Genomic DNA, 26,588 nt, shown 5'->3' on the forward strand with positions numbered 1-26,588 from the left:
TGCTAAGTCACTGCTGGTTGTTCCGTTGTATCCTGGGAAACAGACGTCCGCTGAAACCTCGAAGCACATACCGGAGAGGGCGAATCTGTTTTAAGGAAACTGTACATGCTACAGGCCTCGGTTTGGTTTTGTTTTCTTTTACATAATAGTCATACTGTAAACATCACACTTGTTTCGGTTATTACTTTATCTCTACAAGTTTGTTTTTACGCTACTGGTTTTAGCAATTTTTCTAACAATCTTAAAACAGATTACTCATTACGTGTTGTTTCAGATATGGCTACTGAAACCAGTGTGCAAAGGGAAACTGGTCATGTTGTCCCTCCTCAAGTTGTCCATCATGGTACCCCACGTGCTGCTGCGGTTACTGTTCCAGCCAGTCACGGTGAAAAACCTGAGAAGTTCACTGGTGTGGACTTCAAAAGGTGGCAGCAGAAGATGCTGTTTTACTTGACGATGCTGAACCTGGCAAGATTCCTTACTGAGGAGGCTCCTAAACTCAACGAGGGTGAGGGAGATGTTGAATCTGTTAGTGCGGTTGAGGCATGGAATCATTCTGATTTCTTATGCCGAAACTATGTACTAAACGGATTGGCCGATTCGCTCTACAACGTGTTTTGCGAAAAGAAAACGGCTAAAGAACTGTGGGAATCTCTTGACAGAAAGTACAAAACCGAGGATGCCGGGGCCAAGAAATTTCTTGTTGGTCGTTTTTTGGACTTTAAAATGGTGGATTCAAAGCCGGTTATCAGCCAAGTTCAAGAACTCCAAGTGATTCTTCACGAGATTCACGGTGAGGGGATGACTTTGAGCGAATCATTCCAAGTGGCCGCTATTGTTGAGAAGCTACCACCAGCTTGGAAGGATTTCAAAAATTACTTGAAGCACAAGCGAAAGGAGATGAANTTTAAAATATGGTGCCGGGGCCTCATGTCTCCCGGACTTTCAAGATNTCATTCCAAGTGGCCGCTATTATTGAGAAGCTACCACCAGCTTGGAAGGATTTCAAAAATTACTTGAAGCACAAGCGAAAGGAGATGAATGTTGAAGAGCTCATTGTTCNAAATATAGCTGTATGCTACTAAGTACATAGCAAATGCTCTTCATGCCAATCCGGGATAGCTGCTGAGCTTTGAGCCCATATGAAATCCACATATAAGATCTGAGTGCCGAGCTGGTCGGACTTGTATGTTTGCCAAACAGAGTTGGGCTTNGCATTTCGAAGAAAAAGTTCTCAGGAAAATGCTACAATTGTGATGGTATGGGTCACAAGGCATCTGAGTGTAAGAAGCCGAAGAGAAGCCGAGAGGCGAATGTGGTAGAGAACATTGCTCATGAGGTTTCGAACATGAATCTCTGTGCTGTAATATCAAAGGTTAATCTGGTGGGTTCTAATCCAAGGGAGTGGTGGATCGACACTGGTGCCACTCGCCATGTTTGCTCCGACAAGGAAATGTTTGCTACTCTTGAGGAATCTATGAATGGGGAAAATTTATTCATGGGAAATTCCGCCACTTCGGAGATCAAGGGTGAAGGGAAAGTTATCCTAACGATGACATCTGGAAAAGAACTGACTTTGAACAATGTGCTGTTGGTGCCTGACATCCGCAAGAACTTGGTGTCAGGGTCGCTTCTTAACAAGCACGGTTTCCGCATTGTATTCGAGTCAGATAAGGTGGTTTTGTCGAAAAGTGGAATGTTTGTTGGCAAAGGTTATGTTTGTAATGGTTTATTCAAACTTAATGTGATGGCTATTAAGCCTGTGATGAATAAAGTTAATGCATTTGCTTACTTGCTTGAGTCTTCTTGTTTATGGCATGGTAGACTTGGACACGTTAATTATGATACAATTCATAGACTAATTAACATGAAAAGCATTCATGCATTCCAAATTGATAAATAACACAAATGTGAAACCTGTGTTGAGGCAAAACTAAAGAGATCATCTTTTCGAACTATTGAAAGAAATAGTGAACCACTTGATATAATTCACAGTAATGTATGTGATTTAAAAGGTGTACAAACTCGTGGTGGAAATAAATATTTCATTACTTTTGTTGACAATAGCACAAAATTTTGTTATGTGTATCTGCTCAAAAGTAAGGATGAAGTTATTGACAAATTTGTCCAATATAAGAGTGAAGTTGAAAATCAACTTAGCAATAAAATTAAGGTGCTAAGAAGTGATCGTGGAGGTGAATATGAATCACCATTTGCTGAGTTTTGTGCTCAACATGGTATCAAACACGAAAGAACTGCACCTTATTCTCCTCAGCAAAATGGCATTGCAGAGAGAAAGAATCGCACCCTGAAAGAAATGATGAATGCGTTGTTATTAAGTTCTGGTTTACCACAGAACATGTGGGGAGAAGCTGTTTTAAAAGCAAATTACCTTTTAAATAAGGTGCCCCGAAAGAAGCAAGATAAAAGTCCATATGAGTTATGGAAAGGTAGAAGTCCTTCCTACCAATACTTGCGAGTGTGGGGGTGTCTTGACAAGGTAGCAGTACCCACACCAAAGAAAGTAAAGATAGGACCAAAAACTGTGGATTGCATTTTCATTGGATATGCTCAAAACAGTAGTGCGTATCGTTTTCTTGTACATGAATCTCAAATACCTGATAGTCACAAGAATATGATAATGGAATCAAGAAATGCTTCGTTCTTTGAACACATGTTTCCATACAAATCTAAGGAAGAACCAAGTTCATCCAAAAGATTGTATGAGACAATTGATAAAGAACAAGAGCTTGATCAAGATATTGAACCTAGACGTAGTAAGAGAGCTAGGACAGAGAAATCCTTTGGTCCGGATTTCATCACTTTCATGATGGAAAGTGAACCTCAAAGCTTCAAGGAAGCAATAAGTTCATCTGAGGGACCTCTATGGAAAGAGGCTATCAATTCCGAAATGGAATCCATTTTACAAAACCATACGTGGGAATTAGTAAATCTTCCTCCGGGAAGCAAACCGCTAGGCTGTAAATGGGTTTTCAAAAGGAAAATGAAATCAGATGGAACCATAGATAAGTATAAAGCTAGATTGGTAATTAAAGGTTACCATCAACGTGAAGGGCTTGATTACTTTGACACATATTCTCCTGTATCGAGAATAACCTCTATTCGTGTGATACTTGCGATTGCCGCCTTACGGAATCTTGAAGTACACCAAATGGACGTAAAGACAGCTTTTCTAAATGGAGATTTAGAAGAGGAAATTTACATGAAACAACCTGAGGGATTTTCTGCGATTGGGCAAGAAAATAAGGTATGTAAATTGGTGAAGTCTCTGTATGGCTTAAACAGGCACCAAAGCAATGGCACGAAAAATTTGATAAAGCCATGATAGAAAGTGGATTTAAATTCAGTGAATGTGACAAATGTGTATACATAAAGAACACTGATGTTGGATATGTCATTTATGTCTTTACGTGGATGACATACTTATCATTGGTAGTAATGATAAGATGATTAAATCCACAAAGAGGTTATTGAACTCAAGATTTGACATGAAAGATTTGGGCTTAGCCGACGTAATCCTTGGAATTAAAATTCATAGAACATCAGAAGGGCTAGTCCTAAGTCAGTCACATTATGTTGACAAAATACTTGAGAAATTCAATAATGATGACTCTGCATTGGCTAGAACCCCGATAGACACAATTCAGCATCTATCAAAGAATCGAGGTGAGACTATGTCTCAATTAGAATACTCTCGAGTCATTGGAAGTCTGATGTACTTAATGAGTTGTACAAGACCAGACATAGCTTATGCAGTAAGCAAATTGAGTAGATTCACGAGTAATCCAGGAGTTGAACACTGGAAAGCAATTATCAGATTGCTAAGATACTTAAGGTACACTTGCGATCATGGGCTGCACTATACCAGATATCCTGCTGTTATTGAAGGATACAGTGATGCAAATTGGATATCTGATATGAAAGACTCAAAATCTACAAGTGGATTTGTATTCACTTTAGGAGGTGCAGCAATTGCGTGGAAATCTTCTAAACAAACTGTAATAGCCAGATCCACGATGGAATCTGAGTTTATAGCTCTTGACAAGTGTGGTGAAGAGGCTGAATGGCTGCGTCATTTTTTAGAAGATGTTCCAGGATGGGAAAAACCTGTGCCGGCTATATGCATACATTGTGATAGCCAATCTGCGATTGGAAGGGCACAAAATAATATGTATAATGGTAAGTCTAGGCATATACGTCGTAGACATAATACCATTAGACAACTACTCTCAACTGGAGTTATATCTGTTGACTATGTAAAGTCAAAGGATAATATAGCGGATCCGCTAACAAAAGGGTTAAACAGAGAGTTAGTTGCGAAAATGTCAAGGGGAATGGGGCTCAAGCCTATAGAATAAATTGGTGTGAAGGAAAACCCAACCTACGCTGACTGGAGATCCCAAGAACTAGGTTCAATGGGAAAACCTAATCGCACTGATTTGGTAGATCACTGTGGGGGTTATCCCTAGTCCGTTCCTATTATAAAACAGTGAATGTTGAGGATAAGCTTACGGCTTTTAATGATTCTGATAAGAAGCAATACAGAATCACCTATGTGAGAGAGAAGTGGGGCCGCTTCGAAGGAATTGCAGGGCTCAATTCTAGACCCTCTTGCAGAACCAGGCGTGTGTTCATGGCCAAAACGAACACAATCATGAGAACTGAATAGTATCAGGGAGAATCTTGTGTGAAGTATATCTTAATTTACATAAACGGCAGAACAGTTCAAGGACATCATATCTACTGGTCAGCTAGTAAAGCAAATATATTTCATGAGGGAAGGTTCAAAGGGTAACACCTACCTATCCTATGCAGGATTCAACTGTAGAACTTTGTCACCAAGATTTGTATCAATTTTCATTCATGTGGGGGATTGTTGGAAATTTTAATAAAAATTTAAAGGTTGAATAAAAAATTGTGTCTCATGAATGTGGGAGTGTCTTTTGGCTCTCCACATTCTTGAGTTAATTGAAGAGTTTTGACTCTTCATATTCTTGAGTTAATGGGAAGATTAATTGAGTTAATTAATCTTCCATGACTCTTGGTGTGCATTTTGGGGCTTATAAATAGTGGGTTCATTTCCTCATTTCAAGTACATGAAATTTTCTCTCTTTCAAGCTCTCTCTTGCATTACATATTGTTATCTTTCCATTTGGCCTCTCGTAAAATCTCGGTGATAAAGTAAAGGTACGTTTTCAGTTCGCCGTAGTAGTGTCTCGTGCTAAGTCACTGCTGGTTGTTCCGTTGTATCCTGGGAAACAGACGTCCGCTGAAACCTCGAAGCACATACAGGAGAGGGCGAATCTGTTTTAAGAAAACTGTACATGCTACAGGCCTCGGTTTGGTTTTGTTTTCTTTTACATAATAGTCATACTGTAAACATCACACTTGTTTCGGTTATTACTTTATCTCTACAAGTTTGTTTTCACGCTACTGGTTTTAGCAATTTTTCTAACAATGTTTTGGTTAATTAGAGGTTATCATGAAACTACATCCAATTGTTGACATTCATTCTCATATATGATGTTCACAAAAAATTATAAATCTCACATAAGGAAGACTATGTGCTTATAAAGATGGAATCTCTATTAGTATAAGGTCTTTTGAGTAAAGTCAAAAAGCAAATTCATAAGGTCTTAAGCTCAAAACGAACAATATCATATCATTATGGATATATATGAATTCCATGACATAACAAGTAACGCCATATGTAGGAAACATAATCATGGTCTAGATCGATCCATGTGTGTGGAATCCTCATATATTTAAACGAATCAGATGAGAACTCTCAGTAAATCCGTGATGAGATCGAGGCATGCAATGCTCCAAATATCATCTCGAGGATGGACAGACGTGATTGAGGGGATATCTGGACCATGAGAAGAATTGTGGTCTTTTGTTTGAGGAGAGGATTATGATTGTTGAAAATACAACTAAAGTCTCATATTGGAAATATAAGTAGATGACCATGAGTTAATCAGATGTAAGAATATCTCTATTGATTTGAGACCTTTTGTATAAAAACAAAAGCAAAGCAAATCCACGAAAGCTTGAGCTCAAAGTATACAGTATCATACTATTATGAATATATTCGACTTCCATAACATAACAAGAATACTTACTAATGGTTGGATATACCATGGATGGATACGATGCCAAAGGATAGATTGAACTCAACTCATATCTTATAGTACAGTACGGGTAATAAAAGAGATATATCGCAATTTAAAAATAATCACACAATTTCCTTTGGACATTAATATTTAATGAAATCAAATCGACATAAGAAAAACCAATTAATATGATGGAGGGAAGCAAAACAAGTTGTAATATCGAAATAGAGAAACCATTGTATAACATGAATCACACTTGATTTAGTGCCATGAACAATTTTCAGGTCATTCGAGAAAAAATTTGGACCAATTTGTGAGAAAATTTTAATTTTCCTAAATATATTGTTTTTCCTCAACAATTTAATCGTAATTTATAAATAAAATAATAGCCTTTTAAAATGTTGATTCGAATCAAAATTATGTGGAAATTATATTCAATTTAGAGTTTTGACCCCCTTCCATTATTTCTAAATTTTTATAGAAGGGGTCAATAATAATGATTTTAATAATATTTTCAATATCAAAATAAATATTATTGAAATAAGAGGGGTCAATGCAATTGGATCCTTCAATCCTTTATTCGTATCATCCGGAAGAAGTTAACCAACAAGTGACGTACAACCAAGAGATGCATTAATTCGGAAGGTTCCTAAAGCAATATTCTAATCTTCTCGCTGTGTTTCCCACTTTCTGAAATCGGAGAATCAATAATTCAAGATGGCTTGTCTATCCATCACAGCCCATAAAAAGGTTTATNTATTTATTCAATTTGATTTGTTTACAACATCTGTTAATTAAATAAGATGTATTTTATTGAATCGCTATCGTTTACTCATTAATTAAAAATATTAATATATGAACTCTTTAGTTCTCATTCAATAACATAAGTAGACAGATTTAATAATTTTAATGTTGACAATTAATTGAACATTTAAATTATATAATATTTTAATAACAAACATTTAATATATATTATTTAATTTCTAAATAACATGCAATAAAAACAAATTAAACTATGTATAAATCTACAATAAACTTACAATCTGACCGTAGAAGACGCCGGACCACTGTGCATGCGCAAAAAAATCAGCTGGAAAATGACCTGCACTACAAGCTAACAAAATTCATGATCTTAACCGGCACTCAGAAATTTACCAAGAATTGAAGCTAAAAACTTACCTCAAATTGAAACTAAAATCGCCTAAGAGATAAAAATTTATCATAGATGTGAAGCAGTGTGGAGAAAAATTGACCGAATATGGCCATATTTATAGAAAATTTGACCGTCGCAATTTTTAAATACCGTCAAAACCGTCGCAATTTTTAAATAGCGACGTTTTAAACAAAAACCATCGCAAAATTTTGTGATGTCTAAGACCTAATTTTTTGTAATGTATGTCGCATAGAATGCATCCTTTGTCCAGAACAAAAGGTAAAATCGATCCCTAGTAGAGAAGGGATGCTGAGCCCCCAACAATAGGATAAAAGCAAGCTTTGGTAGTATGTTACTTGTAAGGTCTCCACAGCACCGAAGCCCATGACACGCAAGCTCTGTGGGGCTTGAATAATGGATATTGTTGATGTGCTCCCAAAGAGGCCTCAGAAAACCAAGTTACATGTTGATTTTTGCATTAAACTTTCACAGATTTTCCTTTCAGGCTCTAATTCTTCAGTTCTTTCAAGTGTTTTGAATGTAACTTGTAGAATATAACCTATAAATTGTCCTTTTTCATCACACCTTCTAAATCCCTTACTATTCATGGTAGTACTTTATATATATATGTGTGTGTGTGTGTGTGTAGACACACACCACACACATATAATCGAGAGACTAGAGCTGTACCAAAAGCCATAACAAGTAATAATTATGCCAATCAACGTGGAAGTCAGTTGCTTCCCAACAAATATGTTCCAACACAGATGCACTTGTCTTATTCAACTCTAGTGAAGAATCCAAATTTTCATACCATCAATGGTTATATCATGCTCAGGGATGATGCCACGATTTGTTGCTTTCTATCAAATATATTCCAACATTGATGAACTTTTTCATTCAACTCCAGTAAAAATATAAATTTATATAATCAATGCTTATACCATGCTCAGGGAGAATCAGATTCCAATTATTCAGAATGAGGAATAAATTAAGTCAGGAGACAAGGATGGAGGAATCTTCGAATATTGAAATAGTGACTCCATATTATATGTCCGAAGTCAATTTTGAAGATCATAGCTTACCAAAAGTCTACTCAGTCTCATTCATAAGAATTCGCAAATAACTAAAGATTAAAAACGTGGGTCCGAATTTTATTGTGTTTGAAACAAAATGTGATGAAACCAATGAATAAAGTTCCTTCCTGGAAATATGATAAGCGGAGGTATCAAAGCTTCAATGTCAGGTTTATGTCATCTGGTTTAAAATTGCCAGCACTTTTGTCATTATGATCCACCAGAGTCATCTCTTCGATGGGATGCTCCAGCTGCATTATATAGGGCTTTGTATAGCCAGTGAAAATATTACGGACCTCAGTTTGCCTAGTTGATTTTAAGAGAGATCTCTTTGTCACGCAAGAAAGACTACTGGTACCACCTGACATGGATTCTGGAGTTGATGCACCAACATCTATTGGTGAACGAAAGTTTAATCGTCTGGTAGGTTTTGAGGTAGATGCGGTGGACTGTGAATTAGAGATACCCCGAGTTCCATGGCTTCTAGGAAAATGGAAACTTGGTTGTCCAGTAGGCTGAGACGCAAATCTAAAATGGGAATTAGACAATTGTTTAGGGCGCAAAGATAAGGTGCTGGTGCTTACAGGTGAACGGAAATTTGATAAAACTGGAAACAACTGAGACTTCGTTGTTGAGACAGGACCTCTCAATTGCAAAAAGTTTCTCAAAAGTGTTGGTACTACATAGTTGCCACCTACCGAAAGGTCTGATGTTGGGGCAACTCTTTGTGAAGAATTTGGTCCAAAGTAGGGATTAGCACTAGAATTAACATCAGTCACTGGCACTGACGTGAAGCAACTAGTATGTGAAGCACCTGAAAAGAAGTTTCTACCATTTACTGAACACTCAAAGCTTCCAACATGTAGCCTCATATAATGGTCAAATAGATTTTTGTTGTCGAAGAAAACTTGGTCACACACACGACAGGCGATTAATGTTTCCTGATTGGGCATTTCCTTCGTTTTTGTCTCTTTTTGCTATCAATACAAGATAAACTCAGATCACAAGGAAGAGATTAGAGAATTCCAAAATTTAAAGAACAGGGAGAAAAGAAGAGGACTTTGTGAGAACAAAATTTAATATAATCAAGTAAGATGCAAAATGAGACAAAAAAATTGTGCACATTAACCATACAGTCACAAGCAAGAAAACAAGACAAGGATATGCCAAAGTGTGTGGCGACTATGAAATGAAGTGGAATTTTATACACGCCCAGAAAGATCATGACAACGAATGATACACATAATTTATTGCACCAAAATCCAGTCAAATGTGAAACTTAATTATTGATACCACACAGAGACTACAATTTATTGTGATTTTCATTGTTCTTACCAGAATCACGACAACGGATCCTTCTCAAACCCAAACATTCAAATCCTTAAAAATTTTACCATAAAAGTAAATTACATTTTCTAAAATTATTTAAAAGATTTTTAAAAAAATTACAATCTTCCAAAAATCATTAAAATTTTCGGATTTCTATGATAACACTGCTTTACACCAAAATTGTCAGACATTAATAGCAAATTTCTTAAGTAGTTCTTACTTTTGTTATGATATTAAACGTTCACGCTTAAGTAACTTTCCAAAATGAAATCATCTCATTTTATTTACAGAAAACTAATGAATTCATTGAAAAGTTAAAAATTCATCTAACGTAGACTTGAGCCTTGATGAACGTGTCCTAGTTATATGCGTATAAGAAAATATAGTACACCTTGTAAACACATATTAAACACAAGTTTGGACACAAAAGAACTCGACTTCAAAACCATTTAAAGCAAGGTTTTTTCAAGTATTTTTGCATAATAGTGAAAATGAACAGTTTTTTATTTTTAAACAGAAATTGAACTGAACCTCTAAAAGCAACATTTTAAGGACTGGCTTTTTTTACGCCTTTTTAAAGATTATGAGCACTACCAAACATCACATTTTTCAAACAATAGTATACATAATTTTTTGAAACAGCTATCTATCCAAATGTTTTCTAAACAATAATTTTTTTTTGGAAATAGCTTATCTATCCAAATGCACTCTAACATAATGTGGAAGAGGAAAAATTATCACCTTGTATATACGAGTTTTTTGAGAAGGGAAGAAAGCTTACAGCCTTACAACAAATTTTATGAAATAGGGTTGAAGAATTGTGCAATTATTTGTCCAATTGAACCTATTCCAAAATACATAAGTTAAGCTAAACTAAATCTTTAAAATTCTTTCCATTTTTTCTAACATTATGACACATTTTATATTTGGATTATTTTTTCAGAACAACCATAGATCTAATTCTAAAATAGAAAAACCATTTATAAAGACAAGTCTAAGACCTTTGCAAGACCTCAGCTGTCAGTTTCAACCCCCCTGATATATACATTTTTAAATTCTAAGACGAATGTTTTTTCTAATTATCATATATACTAATACATTTACACCATAAATCTACGATACAAATAACTTGCAGGCATCCTCCTTATTCCAAAATAAGACATTACCTCGAAAGAATCGCCTTTTCTTCGTACTTCTATCTATTCATAATTAACAACTTCTGACTTTTGAATCCCGCCTTACAGACTGACTGAGCACACATAGCATGTGTAGGTTGAGCCTAACCTCACTAATTGACCGTGGTCATGCCGATTTTGCAACAGAGCTGAATCATTTTACCCCTCAAAGCTCTAACTCAATCTACGCAACTATCCATGTTACCAAGCACAAAACCATCCACTAGCATGTATTAACAATGAACATAGAGGGGGATACTACACTGAAACTCATCTTTCTATTTACTGATTTTTCGATTCTGTTCGATATAATTAACAAACTCACTCGGGATCCACATTTAATAATTTTATGGGAAATGGAAAGACGAGTTTCAGAATGAAGCTACTCCTACTCTTAAGGAAATCTGATGAACCTCAACAACATTTTCACCAAATTCCCTAGAAAGAGTAGCTTGGACGCGCGCTCCGCTCTTGAAGCTCCCAACAACACAACGCTTCAGTTAACAAGGTATAATAATAAAGTAATAAATAAATGAGTTTGTGGCAATTGAAGAATAGAGCAGGTAAAACGATGCAGGCACAAACTATAACACTTCGTAGACACTTGGAAACAAAGGAATCCATTGAAAATGTCAGGAATACAAAAAACCTTCCTAATCAACAGCAAACAGAATGCTCACAAAAGCCACCAACATTATTATAAAAAGGGCATGATCGTTCATAGTTTGAAAGAAAACCTCCTCCGATCTGTTGCTGACGTCCACTTTTTGGCAGCTTTACGCTGTTGCGTCGCGGCCACGGCCACCGCCACCGCCACCGTCTTCGCCGGAAATTTTACAAGAGAACCAACCTCAGACCTCGGCCGCTCAGAAAAGCCTGGGATATTTTTTTCCTTAAAATTTTATTAATTACTAGTTTAAGCATATTAAAATTTTCAATCTCATTAATGTAATTTTTTTATAAAATTTAATTATTTTCAATTCAAATGATCAAATTTAGTTCCAAATAATAATTTTTTGACGTTTTTTCATTTTCATATTAAAAAATAATAATAAATTTTACAAAAAATGAAATCTTATGGAAATAAAATTGTTTTACTGGATATCTTTTTGCTTATTTTTCTGTTATTGTTATCTGTATTATATATATGTCTATTAAATTGTGATCTATAATATAGATTTATATTTGATATATTAAGAAAAAAATATTCTTATCATACAAAAAATATATACCGATTAAAAAATTATTTCTCTCGTATTTTAAAATCTTTTCTTATTTTAAATTAAATTATTATTTTTCATAAATTTTCATAAACTAAATACAAGTTTTACTTATAATATACTTATCAATCAAAATACATCCAGTAAGAACTTATTTTCGACCACGTATATCAATTTAACATTTTGATTGCTAAACCAATAGAAGAGTTATAAAATTCACAAAAACTCCTGCGAGACATTGTAAATATAAGTAATGTTGACCTGATTCACAAATAAATATTTGTGTGATTTTATTTTTATCGTAATTGTGAGTCCAAAATTGTTATGTTAAGCTGAAAATCCATTAAAAAAAAAGACAACATAGTATAATATGATTTTGGCCATGAGATATATTTTTAAGTAAATTTAGTAGAAAACCCATAAATTTAAATTCCCNATAAATTTTTCATCTGTAATAATTTATATAATCTGCTATTAGTTGCAATTAAATCTCTTGAACTACTAACTTTTGATATAATGGGAAATCATTTATAAAAATTCCATAAATATTTTTCATATATATTTAAGACAAATAAATTAATTAAATTAATCAAATATTCCCTGACTTCTTATTCAAAATCTTTATCCAAATTAAACTATCGCATCTCTGTTCAAATTCTCACCTAAATTTTAATTTTTATAGTCATATGTTTCTATCGCTAATTTTACATAAAAATCTTTATCTTTAATCTTAAAATGATGCAAGAATCAAGACCGGACCGGACTTCTTGTAAAAAAAAATAGTAGCTCAAGTTCGAACCTGTCTTGCGCTAAAACACACATTGATGCGATAATCTACCTATCTTATCCTTGAAATTTCGTCTATTTATCCAAATATTTTACACGTTTTTATTTTAGGATTGCACTCTCGAGGATAAAAACAGTCGACTTGTAATTTTTGGTGCCGCAGGGTGTTGCTCAAGAATTGAAGCGATGTGAAGGGAAGGGTGTTGGATTAAAAGTATGTGTTTTTAGGCTTATGGGCTTTCCATGTGTGTGAATGAAAATTTGAAAGGTGGATTTGTCCCACATTGGACAAAAGAAGTGGTATAGATAAGTTTATATTGTGTTAGACTTTAGGGAGGTGTCACAATGATTGGTCAAGAGCCTCTCTCTCGCGCACACAGGCGCAGGGGCTCAAATCATGAGCCCGATTTGCAATGGAAAAAGGCTTGACTTGTGTGCAAGCGTACGAGCGCGACCTAGGTGCGTCGAATGTCGGACCAATCAAGGCAAAAATCGCCTAGCAGTCTAGGTAATCTTTTGTTATTTTTTTTACAGTTGAGACATTTCACACGCCCTTGAGACCTTTCGCTTGGTGCTTCATCTCCTCAACTGTTAGTGATTCATCTATCATCTTTAAGGCAACTTTTGGCCTTTCGTATGGATGGTGTTGCCAAGTATAAATAGGGGATGTGCCTCACCTAGAAAACCTACCGAAAATCCACTTTTTTCTCACTATACTTCTGCGTTCTGCTACAGTACTTCTGCTTTTGCTACAGTACTTCTGGTTCTGCTCTAGTACTGCATCTGCTACAGTACTCTGTTCTGCTACAGTATTTCTGTAACAGTACTACTTCTGCTTCTGCTTCTGCAGTACTGTTTCTGCTCTGTTCACTGATAAAGTTCAGGTATTGATTCTGTTCGCTAGCATAGTGCTTTGTGCTGCAACTCTGCTGGTTTGCCCGTTGTATCCTGAGAAACAGACGTCCGCTGAATCCTCGGAGCACATACCGGAGAGGACGAATCTGTTTTAAGAAAAATGTACAAGCTGCAGACTTTGATTTGATTTATTGTACTACTGTTTTGATTAACTACATTGATTTAGTAGTTTTACACGTAGCTATATGTTCTGTTTCTTCCATATATTGAGAAACAACGAAGGGGTGTACGTGTCACGAGCGAAGTCCCGATAAATCACGCAACCCGTCCGTCACTTGTGAGGCCGCATCCGCGCAGATTTCTCCGCCTCACCCTTTCTCTTGTTCTTTTTTGCATACATGCATTTGCTGGTTCAATTTGCAAAAGGGTTCGTTCTGGAAACATTGATTTTCTTGGAGGATTTTTCGCGACTGATTTTGTAGAGAGATGGCAGCTGCTAGAGCGGAGAGAAATCCTGCATTGTCGCCGGAGGCGCCGCTTGCGCCTGTGACCTTCGAGCGGCCAGTGCGGACGGACTTGGAAACTTCGATTCCGAAGCCTTGTAAGATGTTGTTCGGTACTCGTTTCTTGAAGGATTAGATTATGTGCACCCGTCAATTGAAAATGTTTTTTTTTTCCAATTCTTTATTTATTTGGGATGTCAGAATTAGGATTCATTAGCAGAGCAAGTTCTTGGGGGAAACGGCCTCATAAAAGTCTATGAGGCGTGCCAATCCTTTGGAGTACATGTAGCACGAGAACAAGTGTGAGCCTGTGGGGCAAACTTAATTTTTCAAGTCTAATAAGAACGACATGAATGATGGAGAGTAAAAATTTGCAGGACTTATATTAAAAAAAATTTGATCTTTTTGCAATTTGTAAAAAAAAATTATCACCTGCTAATATAACGTCCAAGAACCAGGATGCTCTGACCTGGAACAGTTCATTATTTTATGCTTTGTTTTGTCGTTACACGGTATATGGTTTTTATCCGAACCTCCTTTTTGTATAGGATATATGTATATTAACTTTTTTTAGAGAGTAAACCAATAAGGTTAAGCTTACACGTTCTTTCTCGAATATTGAGTGCATGTAAGGTGTGATTCAGTAATTTGTGGTGGGGTAGTAAGTCAGGAATATGTTCGTATCCCATGCATTCAAAATTAGAATAGGGAGAATAGTGGTCTCTATTCGCCATGGGAAAAAGTGAATCAGATCATTTCTTTGTTTTGATTCAGACTGGGATTGGAATTCATGATTTCTGCTCCAAGGGTTGGCTCTAGCAAACTCTAGAATACTGTCCGAGTTCTCCGGCCATGTTATTGGGGATGAATCGAAAAGCTTAGCATCAAGTGGTTAGTTGTTGACAGTAAAAGTGCATATGGGGCTTCATTTTTTCCTGAACTCCTTTGGGTATAGTAGCACAAGTTTTCCACAACGTTAGGCATACCTTAAATCTGGTATGGTCTAGTGATTAGTTGCATACCGAATCTCCTAATTTGTTCTCGATTCTCTTCTGGTATTGCACAACCGACTGTTTTGGTTATCTTGAAAGCTTGATAAAGCAAAACTTAAATTCAGGATATCATCTCCAAAGAGCTAGACATGATAAATGGCTGTTTTCGCCTATTCATCCTTGGATATTGAAAGGAAAATGTTCATGTCAAGTTATAATGATGGATAAGAGTACACATTCAGGTTGAAATGTTCTTTTTTGATAATGAAGCTAGATTATAATGCTGATCTATCTACACAGTAGAGATGCATTCGGTTTTTGAATCTTAATTCATGAAATTTCAGATATGGCAAGAGGTCTGGTTGCTCCTGATATGGACCACCCTAATGGAACACCTGGCCATGCTCATAATGATTTGAGTGTACTGCAGCAACATTGTGCCTTTTTTGACCAAGACGATAATGGGATAATATATCCCTGGGAGACTTATGCTGGTATTCATAAGCCGTTTCTTTGTTCCTCTTTTAATTAAATAGAACACTTGCTTTTAAGCTTGAATTCTTTTGCAACATTTTTTCAATTTGTTTTGAGATGTTAATTGACATGTGTCGTAATTAAGTGACATTTATTTTTTCTCGGAATCATGAATCTCGAGCATTGAATCACATCAAAGATTTTCCAAAACTAGTCTAAAATCTTCGTATGGAACAATCTACATTTTAGGTTAGCTGCACCGCTTTGGTGATGATTTCATTCATTTCTTCTCAGTAATAATTTTTATTATCTGCAGGACTTCGGCAAATAGGTTTCAACATGATCGCATCAATTATAATTGCTATTGTCATTAACATGGGGTTGAGTTATCTAACACTTCCTGTAAGTTATTACAGCTCTATTGATATCTTTGCTCTTTCAATATCACCTCTAATGGAGAGGATTTAGCTCTACTCTCATTTGGTTGTGGAAACACATAACACAACTGATGCTAACCTTATGTGGTAATGCATGTACAATTTATGTCCAAGCATGAAGCAATGTTCACTTTAGGCAAGAATGTCAACTTCAGTAGCTACTAGTTCATAGTATAAAGAATTTGGTTCGAGTTCGATGTTGGGAAAGGAGGGGTTGGTCTGGAGATGGGTCAAGTTTAGAGTCATGAGCATGAAGTTCATATTGTTATCAAGATTGGAACTATTCCAAGTATGTTTTGAATTTTATCAGTGAAAATATTTTGCAACAGGGTTGGTTTCCGAATCCTCTGTTCCCAATATATATATATAACATACACAAGGCCAAGCATGGGAGTGATTCAGGAACATACGACACGGAAGGAAGGTTTGCAGCATGATATAGTTGTGTGTGTATCGATCAAATGTGTAATTTTTATGATGTGAAACATTGTTTTTCAAAAATTTGCAGATACTCCCCAGTGAATTTTGAGAACATGTTTAGCAAGCACGCTCGAACATTTCCGGACAAGCTTACATTTGGAGAGATGTGGCGCATGACCGAGGGCAACAGACTAGCATTTGACCCCTTTGGATGGTAAAACCAAAAATCTTATACCCAGCTTGGGCCACTCTGTATATAAACTAGACCGTCTTTATCAATAGATTGATGGATATTGATCCTGCAGGACTGCGAGCAAAATGGAGTGGACCATTCTGTACATTCTAGCTAGGGACCAGGATGGTCTTTTGTCGAAAGAGGCGATCAGACGCTGTTTTGATGGTAGTTTATTTGAGTACTGTGCTAAGCAGCAGAGGGGAGCCGAGGAGAAGATAGAATAGAGGCACGTATGGTTAGTTTGTACCCGTACTTCATGTGTAACATGCATGTTTTCTAATTATCCAAAATTATGTGAACTGGGTGAAGAAATGTGGACCTCGTTTAATAATCCATGAAGTTAAGTTTATGTTCTTGAGATCGTTGAAGATGCCTTGAAAAGAAGTTTTTTTTTTTTTTTGGATGTTTAGCATCTCGAACTCAATCCGGGACAATATAAAAGAATCAGGCATTAATAAAGTAGATACAAAAGATGGAAATTCAGAGGAAATGTAACTTCATGACGTACAGGTATATAATCGATTTGAAATAAGAATCAAGCAACGTAGTAGAGAGGATTTGGAAGTTTGAAAGTTCTTTTTGCACTTGGAAGCCCTTCAATACTGCTCCATTGATCGCCTAAGATGCCCCAAATACGGTAACCCTTGTTGGTTAATTGCTTCCTCGCATCAGCCTTGAATTGTTGGACGTCCTTTACTTCGTCATCTGAATCTCTGCATTAACAACACAATGTTTTCAGCTCAAAAGATCAAAGATTTGAGTAAAGAATCCCTTAAAAAGTAGGCCTAAAAGCCATACTTTCTGGGGATATCTTCGTTATTTTTTCAAACCTTAGTATGAGATTAGTCCATCCATGATAACCAACGTCAACAAGATTATCAATCGTAGCTGATCTAAGGCATTCATTTCTTGAAGAAACCAAAAATATCTTTACTCCAAGCCCTTTAAGATCATTGAACAGTCTCAGCGAGTATTCTAGTACTGGAGCTTTTCCCTGATTCTTCCATTCTTGCAAAGATGTAGAGTTCAACTTGTTTCCCCTATACATATTCACCATGACATTGATACAAAATTTCAACTGTATCAAATTTAAGAGCACATAAAACCATTTACCATGATCAAGAAATGAACAAAACATTAGTTTAGAATAGTCAAGGATTTACCCGAACCCGTTTTTCTTGTAATAAGGCACGGTGGAAAGAAGGGTGTCATCAATGTCGAAGACCCAAGCATCCTTCCCATCTTTCTTCAAGCCGCAGCTGGTGGCAAGATACACAGTGCTTTCATCGATCGTTGTCTGTGAATCGACCTTGTATTGAGTCGATGTCATGTACTTCCCGATGTACTGAGCGCATTCTTCAGGCACGACCTCGAAATCCTTTATATTGTGCAACTCCACATTCATCCTCCAACTCTCGCAGTAGTTTTTCAAGGTGATCTGGAGCCCATGTTTTGTTTTCTTCTGATTCAAGATGTTCCAATCAGCAGACGAACAGCCCAGGAGCCAACCGCAGATTGCTAAGCAGAAAACAAGATTTCTCGCCATTGCTTGAAGGATAGTGGAATATGTTGTATCTTAGATTTAAGTGAATATAATATACTTATGGCAATTGAAGAGAACATTCTGGTTGTCACACCAATTAACACATGTATTATTAATTAGCAAATGGCATGAAAGCTGGCAGAAAATATCGACCAACAGACTTTTCATATTTCAGACAATGCATTCAGGGAAATCGAAATCAAAATCAAAATCAAATAGAATTTTTCATATTTTTCTCTTTTTTTTTTCATCCATTGATTGAATAAACGTAACTTGGCGTTACACATATATTTATTTCTTGGCCGATCACTTCCCACAAATATTATTTGTTCAGGTTCTTGAATTATATAAGGAATAAGATATATGATCCCCACAAATAAATCTATGAGGGACCTCTATTTATATCAACAATTCAACGATTATGTTATGCTGGTACTGATCAGAAAATAATTTTCTGTTACACCGCATGATCCCAAGTTTTCAAGCTAAGTTAAATCTGAAGGGCTCTAAATATAATCATATTTGAATTATTTTATTTTTGCCAAAATGCTTTTTCTAACAAGAGTTTGCGAATTTTAAATGCTTATGGGCACAAACTATTGTGCAATAAATGTCCTAATTGGCTCCATCATGTGATGCAGACTAAGAATAATCATTAAACGGTCATATAATATAATATTTGTTACCATGTGATGCAGTTGAAATTCAATCATTCTACACTTTCGTATTTCCTTCCCCTCCCAAATGATGTTCTATATACTTAAGCTACTAAAACTTCTATATATAAACACACACTGATTCACTAAATTATTTTCCAAAAAAAAACAAGAAGAACAGATTAAAACAAGATTGGCGGCGAGAGTTTATTTTCTGGGACTTGTGTGCATGTAAGAGTTCTAACTCTGCCCTTGGTGTTGCTGTCACAGTTTTTTTAAAAGAAAGTGAATAAGAGTGATGGTATTGAAGAAAGTGGCAATCCATAATCAATAATGCCAGCAAAGTGTCAACCAACATACAGCTATACGGACAGAAACAATTGCCAGCAGTCATAAAAGATTCAAATTCATGCCTTGAATTATTGTTTCTATACGTTCTTGGTTCTGGTCAGACTAATGGACAGAGCTACATCGTCTCCATGTCTCTAATCCAATCATCCATTTGCATTATTCTATGGTGTACTCAAACTGGCCTATCCAGCTTCTCTGGCATTTCACCTTTAGATTATTCCAATGTTCAGAAAAATTTAAATTAGGGTCATATTCGGATAAAATGATATTATATCTGTGTGTGTTTAAAATATGACTTTCATTTGTTAAAATAACATGATTCAAAAATTTCTAATTAAATGATAACATGAAATAATAAAAGAAAACACAAAACCGTGCTCAAAATTTGATACCAAAGGTGCTCCTCGGATCCTCAACCTTTTCCTTGATGAGAAGAAAACAGAAGTAAGCAACTTCAAAATGTAAGGCCTCGGAAATAGTGTATTAACTTTGTAACATTACATAAATTTGCTGAAGTGTTCCTTCTTATTGAACGTGATGACTAGATAATTTCATACATCAAGCAAAAGAACAAATCCTGAAACATCTTCCAATCACCGACCTCGAAACGGTTCATTCGACTTCTTATGTTTGTATCCCACGTTCAGTTTTCTATCGTTCAAGTGTTTCCACTTTCCTTTTTTCTTTTTCTTTCTTTATTCTTTCGTACCAATCACAATCAGTACTTGTGAATTTGTGTGAGAAGTTTGGAAGCACTTTGTGCTGGCCTTACCCAAACAACGTAGACATATCATTTTCTAGTAACAATACCAAATACAAAATAGATAGCAAATTATATTATCTCATGTAATTGAAGTTGCCGCGATCCACATCATAGTTGTCAAAGCGCAAATGCAGCGAAGCTCACAGCATACGCTTGAGTGCACTCCAAAGCGCGCGACTTCACTTTTGTGTTTATATTTTTGCGTTTCACAGAAAAAACAGCCTTTTGTTTTTAAAAAATCCGACAGATGAGAAATCGTCCACTAAAAATGTGATTTATCATATGATTGAAAAAATATATGTTTTGCGCTTTAAGTCTCAGGACACCTGCGTTTTTTACAACTATGATCCACATAAAATCTTATCACCAAACAGGGTAAAATTACACCTAACCTTCCTCCAACTTGGGGCACGACAGCCCAGGGCTGACATGGAGTTGTGCGAATGTCAGGTGGCTGTTAGAATTTCATATGGGTGACGAACTTGCTTTGAAGATTTTATCGTATTGATGTAACATAAGCTGTAAGATGTCGATTACTACAATTATACAAACATCAATTATTGTAACTTATTAACACTTATTGTTCTCTGAATCTTCACATGTTTGGCATACCAAGATTGCTACGCTCATTTTCTCAACCTTTTACACCTGAATTATCAGAAAATGTATTCTGGAAGCTGAAGTGGAAATGAAGCTACTTCAACTGCAAATGGTCCACCTTTAGCATCTGCCAATCTGAAGAGACAGAAGCTAACATTTATTTAACCTACACGATTTATTTCAAGCACAGAGATGGAAGTGTGTATGCACATGCTGTATGCATGAACGCATGTATGTATGTATATATGTGTACATGCTTAAACATGTCAAAGGTTTTAATTTACGGGAACTCAAGAAAACTAATGATTGTGCAAGTAAACCATTCGTCTGGTAAAAGAATAGACAACATTTTGGCCATACAAATAAAGAATGCATTACGTATTCATTGTCATTATCTAAAACCTGTCAAAATTTGTGGGCAATCAACTCATAGATCTATCTTCTTGCTGGTGTTTTGAAAATTAAGTGTCAGGTATCATCACATCACTTGATCCATGGGGGTATGACTTAATGCGAAAATAATTTTGATATGCCTTTCTTTTTCTTTAAAACGAGTCACTTAAGATTTCATCCTGTGCTCCAAAAGTTAAAAAGCAAGAGACATTGGTGGTCTTTGTGTCACATGTTTTAAGCAACAAAATTGACATGAAAGAAATATGTCTCACATCCTTTCGGTCATTCGGTTTATGTATGTGTCCTCTATATTCATTTCATAGGTTTAGTTTTGTTCAAAACAAAATCTCGTTGAGACTAGTAAAAAATGCTTTGCTAGAAAAGGACATGTACAAAGATGCCAGTAGCTTCCATATTTTGCTTATGTGAAGATATAGGCAAGCAGAAAACTCAGTGTAAATAACAAACTTTCTCATTCTTCTAGCTAGAAGCAACAAAATATCCTACCGCTTAGTGGTTATTTTCATGGTTTTGAGCAGAAGGAAAAGCTTTTGATGCTTCTTTTAATCAGGTAACATGACATTATGCATGCAATCAGATGTGCACCAAATTAGACAGGGACCATTAGGCTTTAGGTGATTGGCAGGAAGAAATATACAATTTGATGCATAAAAAGGTCAAATGAGTCAAAGAATGCATGATATATTCTGCTACTACCCAGTTGACAAATTATTTTCATTGTCCTCAATCAACAATGTTTAATTTATCAAGTTTATTAAAAAAATTGATGCTCATACATAAATTTACAGATTAGACGACTTCATGAAATAGTGCATACCTTCCAGGAACAAAAGTAAAAGAACCCTCCATAGATCCACGAGAGGATTGCAGACTTGTCCTACTCTCATAGACAAACTCTTCTTCACCAGGACGTAGTAGTGGATACTGCAGCATACAGTTTAGACAAAGTCAAATACTTGAAGACCCAGTTGATGAACTTAAATATGATCAACAGGTGACAGCTCAACTTAAGCGGACTAAAAGCTCTACTGATGGTTATATGAGTTGCAATTGCTTTATATATGAGTATTAGTTATCAACTTCTTCTTTTCATGCACATTACACAGGCTTGCAGCAAGGAATTCCAACCAAGCACAAGAGTCGTGATGTATGAAATATTTCCACAATAAGCTAGGGAAAAACAACTTTGTTAGTCCTTTCTTTCTCCTTTATTCGTTTAAATCAATTATACTCATCATAAACAAGTCAAATTCATGTTGTCTAGGTTACTTCAATCTAAGACCTGTCAGAGTGGAAAATCTCTGATGCATGTATTATGCCTGATGCATGTATTGCTTTCACATGTTCCATCAAGATGATTCAAAAACAAAATGAAATTGCTAGTAAGATCATGAGGTCTGTCTGCCAACACTTAAGACCATTGACTAAAGATATTTTCACATGCTGGAATTAAATTCAGCAATACTATTGGCCACATACTAATCATAATTTTGATTCCACGACCAAGTTTAATATAACACTTGTTTCATTAATTGTATGACTCAAATATCTACTCGCCACATATTAATCAAAATTTTTATTTCACGACCAAGTTTAACATGTAATTTTTACGTCGATTATATGACTAAAATATTTCAAGGTGTTTCACTCATCTCTCGCAACTCCCCAGAGGTAGAGGGTTATAGAGTTTGTCTAGCATACATTGAGCAGTGTACTGTCAAATAAGGATCAATATTTTCTCAGCAACCATCTTGACATGTTGATAATGAGAAGAACATGGGAAACATATCGTAAAGATTTTTAAAGAAGCACTTGGCCATTTATAATTTAATTTAAATAAAACATTGAATTGTAGCACCACAAAACATGCATTCTTCATTATACTAACGACTATATTACTCTTAATATTTGCTTCCCTGATCATTTGTAACAAGTTTCCTTTGGAAATATTTAGCATTGTTTTCTCGAAATTTTTGTCATAAATTTAGTCAAATTATTTAAAACAAATAAAATAATACAAGTTCTAGAAAGGAAAATTAGTTCATTCACACTTAACCCTAGGGAGATAAAGCTATATGACAATGGGGAAAACATACCTTCCCTATCACAGCTTCTCCATTGGGATTAGCTACAACCAAATCATTAGCGCGTATAATCCAGCTTCTCCAATACAATTGGCAAGAGCTGAAGGTCATTCCATTGATGATGCATCCATCAGGAGAAAGAGATAGGCGGATGGAATAAGCAAACATAAACTTGTCTGATTCATCTTGAAGGTTACTTAACTCAGGTACAAATGCAGCCGAAGCACGGACCTAGGACAAAATGTAAATAAATTGCAACGTACTTATGTGCCCAGAATACATCCTCTTTTTTGTACCAAAAGGCCGACACTAACAGAACAAGCCTACCATAGTTGTCAAAAGTGCAAGGCGCATTAAAGTGCTCAAGTGTCATGGGGCTTTAAACACAAGGCGAAACACACTCTTTATAAGGCGTGCACAATAAATAAAATATTCTTAAAAAAAATTCAATTTTAAAAAAAAAAACATGAAGCATAAGATATCAAATATTGAAATCGTCATCATCTTCATCTTTCAAATATCAAATATAAAAATGTGAGGGCAAAGGGTCGAGTTGATAGAAGGGCAGAGACGATAAAAGAGGTAAATCAGTACTAGAATCAATGTGAATAATTGATATAGCAACAAAAGAGGTGCATGCATTTCTAAGAGTCTGCAGATAAACTCAGAAAAAGATAGCCCAAGAAACTTACACTAAGTCCAATTTGCAATATCGGGGAAGCATACTAAAAAATAGAACGATTTTGTTCTCAAACATTTCGGATCTTCATGCAAGATCCTGATTAGCAAATAAATCAGCAAATTCAAAAATGTTTTCCAAACCTGAGAATAGCATGTGAAAATTTGCATGCTTAGCATTTTTTCCTTAAAGCAGCTTTGTGGGTTAGAAAAGATTAAGATTGAGTTTTATTTATCATCCACTATAACGAAACCAATTTCCTTAGCCGATAAATTGGATGCTAACAACAACATTATCTGAATTTGGAGTTCTTTTGGCCAACAAAAAAACCTAGAGAACGTAATTTATATATTCAACTGTTAGCTGTGATGCTTATATCCCAAACCAACTAGCAAGCTACCATACTGCATCCACATACCACACAAGTTCATGTAAGACAAGAAAAATTATGGGGAGAGGAGGTAGTTTTAGATACATTAACAAAGCACAGGATCATGTTTCACTACCTTTACGCCATTTGTCACGGCAGAGGAGCAGATGGGAGCTTTTTCAGGGAACAGATTTATGCTTCGAAATTTTCTCTCTTGGTAAACACCAATAATTCCATCTTGCAAGCGTCGTCCATGTTCTTCTAGCCATAGTAGCATGGCATCCTGCTGTTGGCTACCTTTTGGATCATGCACTGAATTGATCAATGCATCAGGAACACAAGGCAGCATTTCTCCATCTTTCACCAGATTCCTAGTGCCCACAAAAAGTTGACCGCTGATGCAGTTTAAAAAAAAACTTTTCTCACTGTAAGTAGCAGAAGCTGCCACTACAATATATTTATATGATCTACCACTAAGTCCTATCAGACGCATATAATCCTTTGTTTCAAGTACCATTTGGCTTAAGGGTAACAAGAACACATTCACGAGGTGATCGTACACAGAATAACCACCAATGATACCCAACAAACTTGAGGGTAAGCTGCCACTCATTTCTTCATCAGGCAGTTCTTGGCCATCACAAAAGCGATAAAGAACCCTAGTAGGAAGGGGGAGTTTTATTTTCAAAGACTTCTCAAACCGCTTGATTTCATCTTCAGATGCACCCCTGCGTAGAGTTGGCAAAACCTCGGGAAAATTTACTGCCAACCACGCTTTAAGTTTGCTCCAACAACTTTTGGCTCGCATAACAAGTGACCATGGATACATGGCAAATCCTTCTCGCCATGCTCTATAAGCTGCCTATAGATGAAGGGTAAATTGAGCTTCCAGAGAATATTCAAGATACACTAGCAACTCTAAGACAAAATCTTCAATGTGAAAATAACTTGAGTAAAAATACGAGCACAAGTTGTCTAAATCAATCAATTCCATTAAATCACAGCTACTTTTGGGCTATATCACCAAAATAGTGTGTTCACAGATCCATGAAATAAGTATGAAAAGATTCAAAATGATTATTTCAGCAGAGATTGAGTCAGGACCTCTTGCGCTGGCTGTTCACCAAAATATTGTGTCCATGAACACACAAACAAGAGTATGCAATCATTTTAGCACCATTTCAATGAATATTGTAAGGAAATGCACTGGCTGTTCACCAAAATATTGTGTCCATGAACACACAAACAAGAGNTCCACTTCATAATTCAATCAGGAGATGCATATGAAGAAATAATATGCTGCACTAGTCATATCCATCAAACGAATAATCAAAATTAAATTTCGACACTTGCTACTCCGACCATTTCCCCACCTTCCACCCCCACTATCGTACTCCCCAATGTTTTCCTAACATATCACATCTTATTAGTACAGCAGTGTCATTCACAGCCCTAAGTGACCCAAAAAAGTTCTGAAATGAAACAATTCGCCGTTACAAAGGATCGCACTTCCGATTACATAGAATTGAGCTAAATACGAAAAGCAGTTGCGATCCAACTAACCACGACACAGCTAAATTAATTAGAAAACAATAAATGATAAATTTTATCTCGTTATTGAGTATATAACGATAAGTCAATGCTTAACAATTACATTCACAAAAAACACACAACAAAATTACACACATATAAAAACACGTGTGCGCGTATCTAAGCATTCATGTAACCTTAAAAGAAGCGGTTGGATTGCCGTTGGGATCGCGAGGAGAGGAGAGATTGAGCTCGTCGGAGCAGAATCGGGCCCAAATGGAATCTTCGGAGGCCCAAACCCGAAGCCTTTCACTGACACAGCAAAATGATGCAACGTCCGACGGAGCAAATTTCGACAGAATTACGTGAATCGCCAACCCGCCCATATCCTCCAACCCCATTTTTGCAAATTTTGTTAGCTCTACTCCCTCTTTTCTCAGCAGTTCTTGAACCGTGTCATCGATACCTGAGTTCTGAACAGGGGCAAATCAGGGTTTCCACTTATTTTGTCCGGTTTAGCTTCTACACTTTTCTGATTCAACAGTTCAAAAAGAAATGTTTTCAACTCAAAAAAAGTTCGAAATTTCAACATTTACATCATTATTTATTTAGGGTGAAATTTAATGCGATGGTTGGTTTTATTTTTCATATTTTGAGATAGAAATACAAATTTATTTATTTTTTATAGATAGAATAATTTTTAATAAATTATACATAAATTGTTGTGCGTGCGGAAGTGATTCAAGCAATTTAAAATTTTTAAAGATATTATATATTAATACAATACCAGTAAATTAAGTACTTACGTA

The 26,588-nt window shown here is 35.8% G+C and overlaps 4 protein-coding genes and 1 long non-coding RNA gene across 10 annotated transcripts in view; 1 reads left to right on the plus strand and 4 right to left on the minus strand.

Annotated features, from left to right (window-relative positions):
* LOC140970220 (uncharacterized) overlaps positions 1–11,772 on the minus strand; it is a 17,551-nt gene extending 5,779 nt beyond the window's left edge. Inside the window, exons 1-2 of one of the 5 annotated variants that reach the window (XM_073431865.1) lie at positions 11,605–11,756; positions 7,175–7,236 (exon numbers count right to left, since the gene is read on the minus strand). The gene's annotated coding sequence lies outside the window, so the exon portion shown is untranslated. Of the gene's footprint in view, positions 1–7,174; positions 7,242–11,560 lie in introns of those variants that run through there. The other 4 variants (XM_073431864.1, XM_073431867.1, XM_073431868.1 and 1 more) reach the window with 4 other exon arrangements.
* Positions 11,773–12,920: 1,148 nt separating this feature from the next.
* Positions 12,921–17,147, plus strand: LOC140970213 (peroxygenase-like). Its single transcript, XM_073431853.1, has 7 exons — positions 12,921–13,061; positions 14,000–14,329; positions 15,568–15,717; positions 16,014–16,099; positions 16,464–16,558; positions 16,643–16,768; positions 16,860–17,147. Exons 2-7 carry the CDS (start codon positions 14,215–14,217, stop codon positions 17,011–17,013), a joined length of 726 nt encoding a protein of 241 aa, XP_073287954.1. The 5' UTR covers positions 12,921–13,061; positions 14,000–14,214; the 3' UTR covers positions 17,014–17,147.
* Positions 14,620–14,864, minus strand: LOC140970214 (uncharacterized). Its single transcript, XR_012174093.1, has 2 exons — positions 14,741–14,864; positions 14,620–14,693 (listed from the first exon to the last, which is right to left on the minus strand). It is a non-coding gene; the product is annotated as an uncharacterized lncRNA (long non-coding RNA).
* Positions 16,859–18,512, minus strand: LOC140970212 (acid phosphatase 1-like). The gene is made up of 3 exons (XM_073431852.1): positions 17,953–18,512; positions 17,620–17,829; positions 16,859–17,502 (listed from the first exon to the last, which is right to left on the minus strand). The coding sequence occupies exons 1-3, from the start codon at positions 18,333–18,335 to the stop codon at positions 17,325–17,327; spliced, it is 771 nt and encodes a 256-aa protein (XP_073287953.1). The 5' UTR covers positions 18,336–18,512; the 3' UTR covers positions 16,859–17,324.
* Positions 18,513–20,585: 2,073 nt separating this feature from the next.
* Positions 20,586–26,304, minus strand: LOC140970211 (F-box protein SKIP16-like). Of its 2 annotated transcripts, XM_073431850.1 has the most exons (5): positions 25,977–26,301; positions 24,386–25,111; positions 23,213–23,431; positions 21,934–22,040; positions 20,586–20,837 (listed from the first exon to the last, which is right to left on the minus strand). In XM_073431850.1, exons 1-5 carry the CDS (start codon positions 26,178–26,180, stop codon positions 20,759–20,761), a joined length of 1,335 nt encoding a protein of 444 aa, XP_073287951.1. In that variant the 5' UTR covers positions 26,181–26,301; the 3' UTR covers positions 20,586–20,758. The 2 variants fall into 2 exon arrangements, with proteins under 2 accessions (XP_073287951.1, XP_073287952.1); XM_073431851.1 differs by lacking the exons at positions 20,586–20,837; positions 21,934–22,040; positions 23,213–23,431 and adding an exon at positions 23,449–23,523 and having other exon boundaries at positions 25,977–26,304.
* Between the last annotated feature and the right edge of the window lie 284 nt (positions 26,305–26,588).

The sequence above is a fragment of the Primulina huaijiensis genome, unplaced genomic scaffold (assembly GCF_012295235.1).
Source record: "Primulina huaijiensis isolate GDHJ02 unplaced genomic scaffold, ASM1229523v2 scaffold43375_ERROPOS137452, whole genome shotgun sequence".
Classification (NCBI taxonomy): Eukaryota; Viridiplantae; Streptophyta; class Magnoliopsida; order Lamiales; family Gesneriaceae; genus Primulina; species Primulina huaijiensis.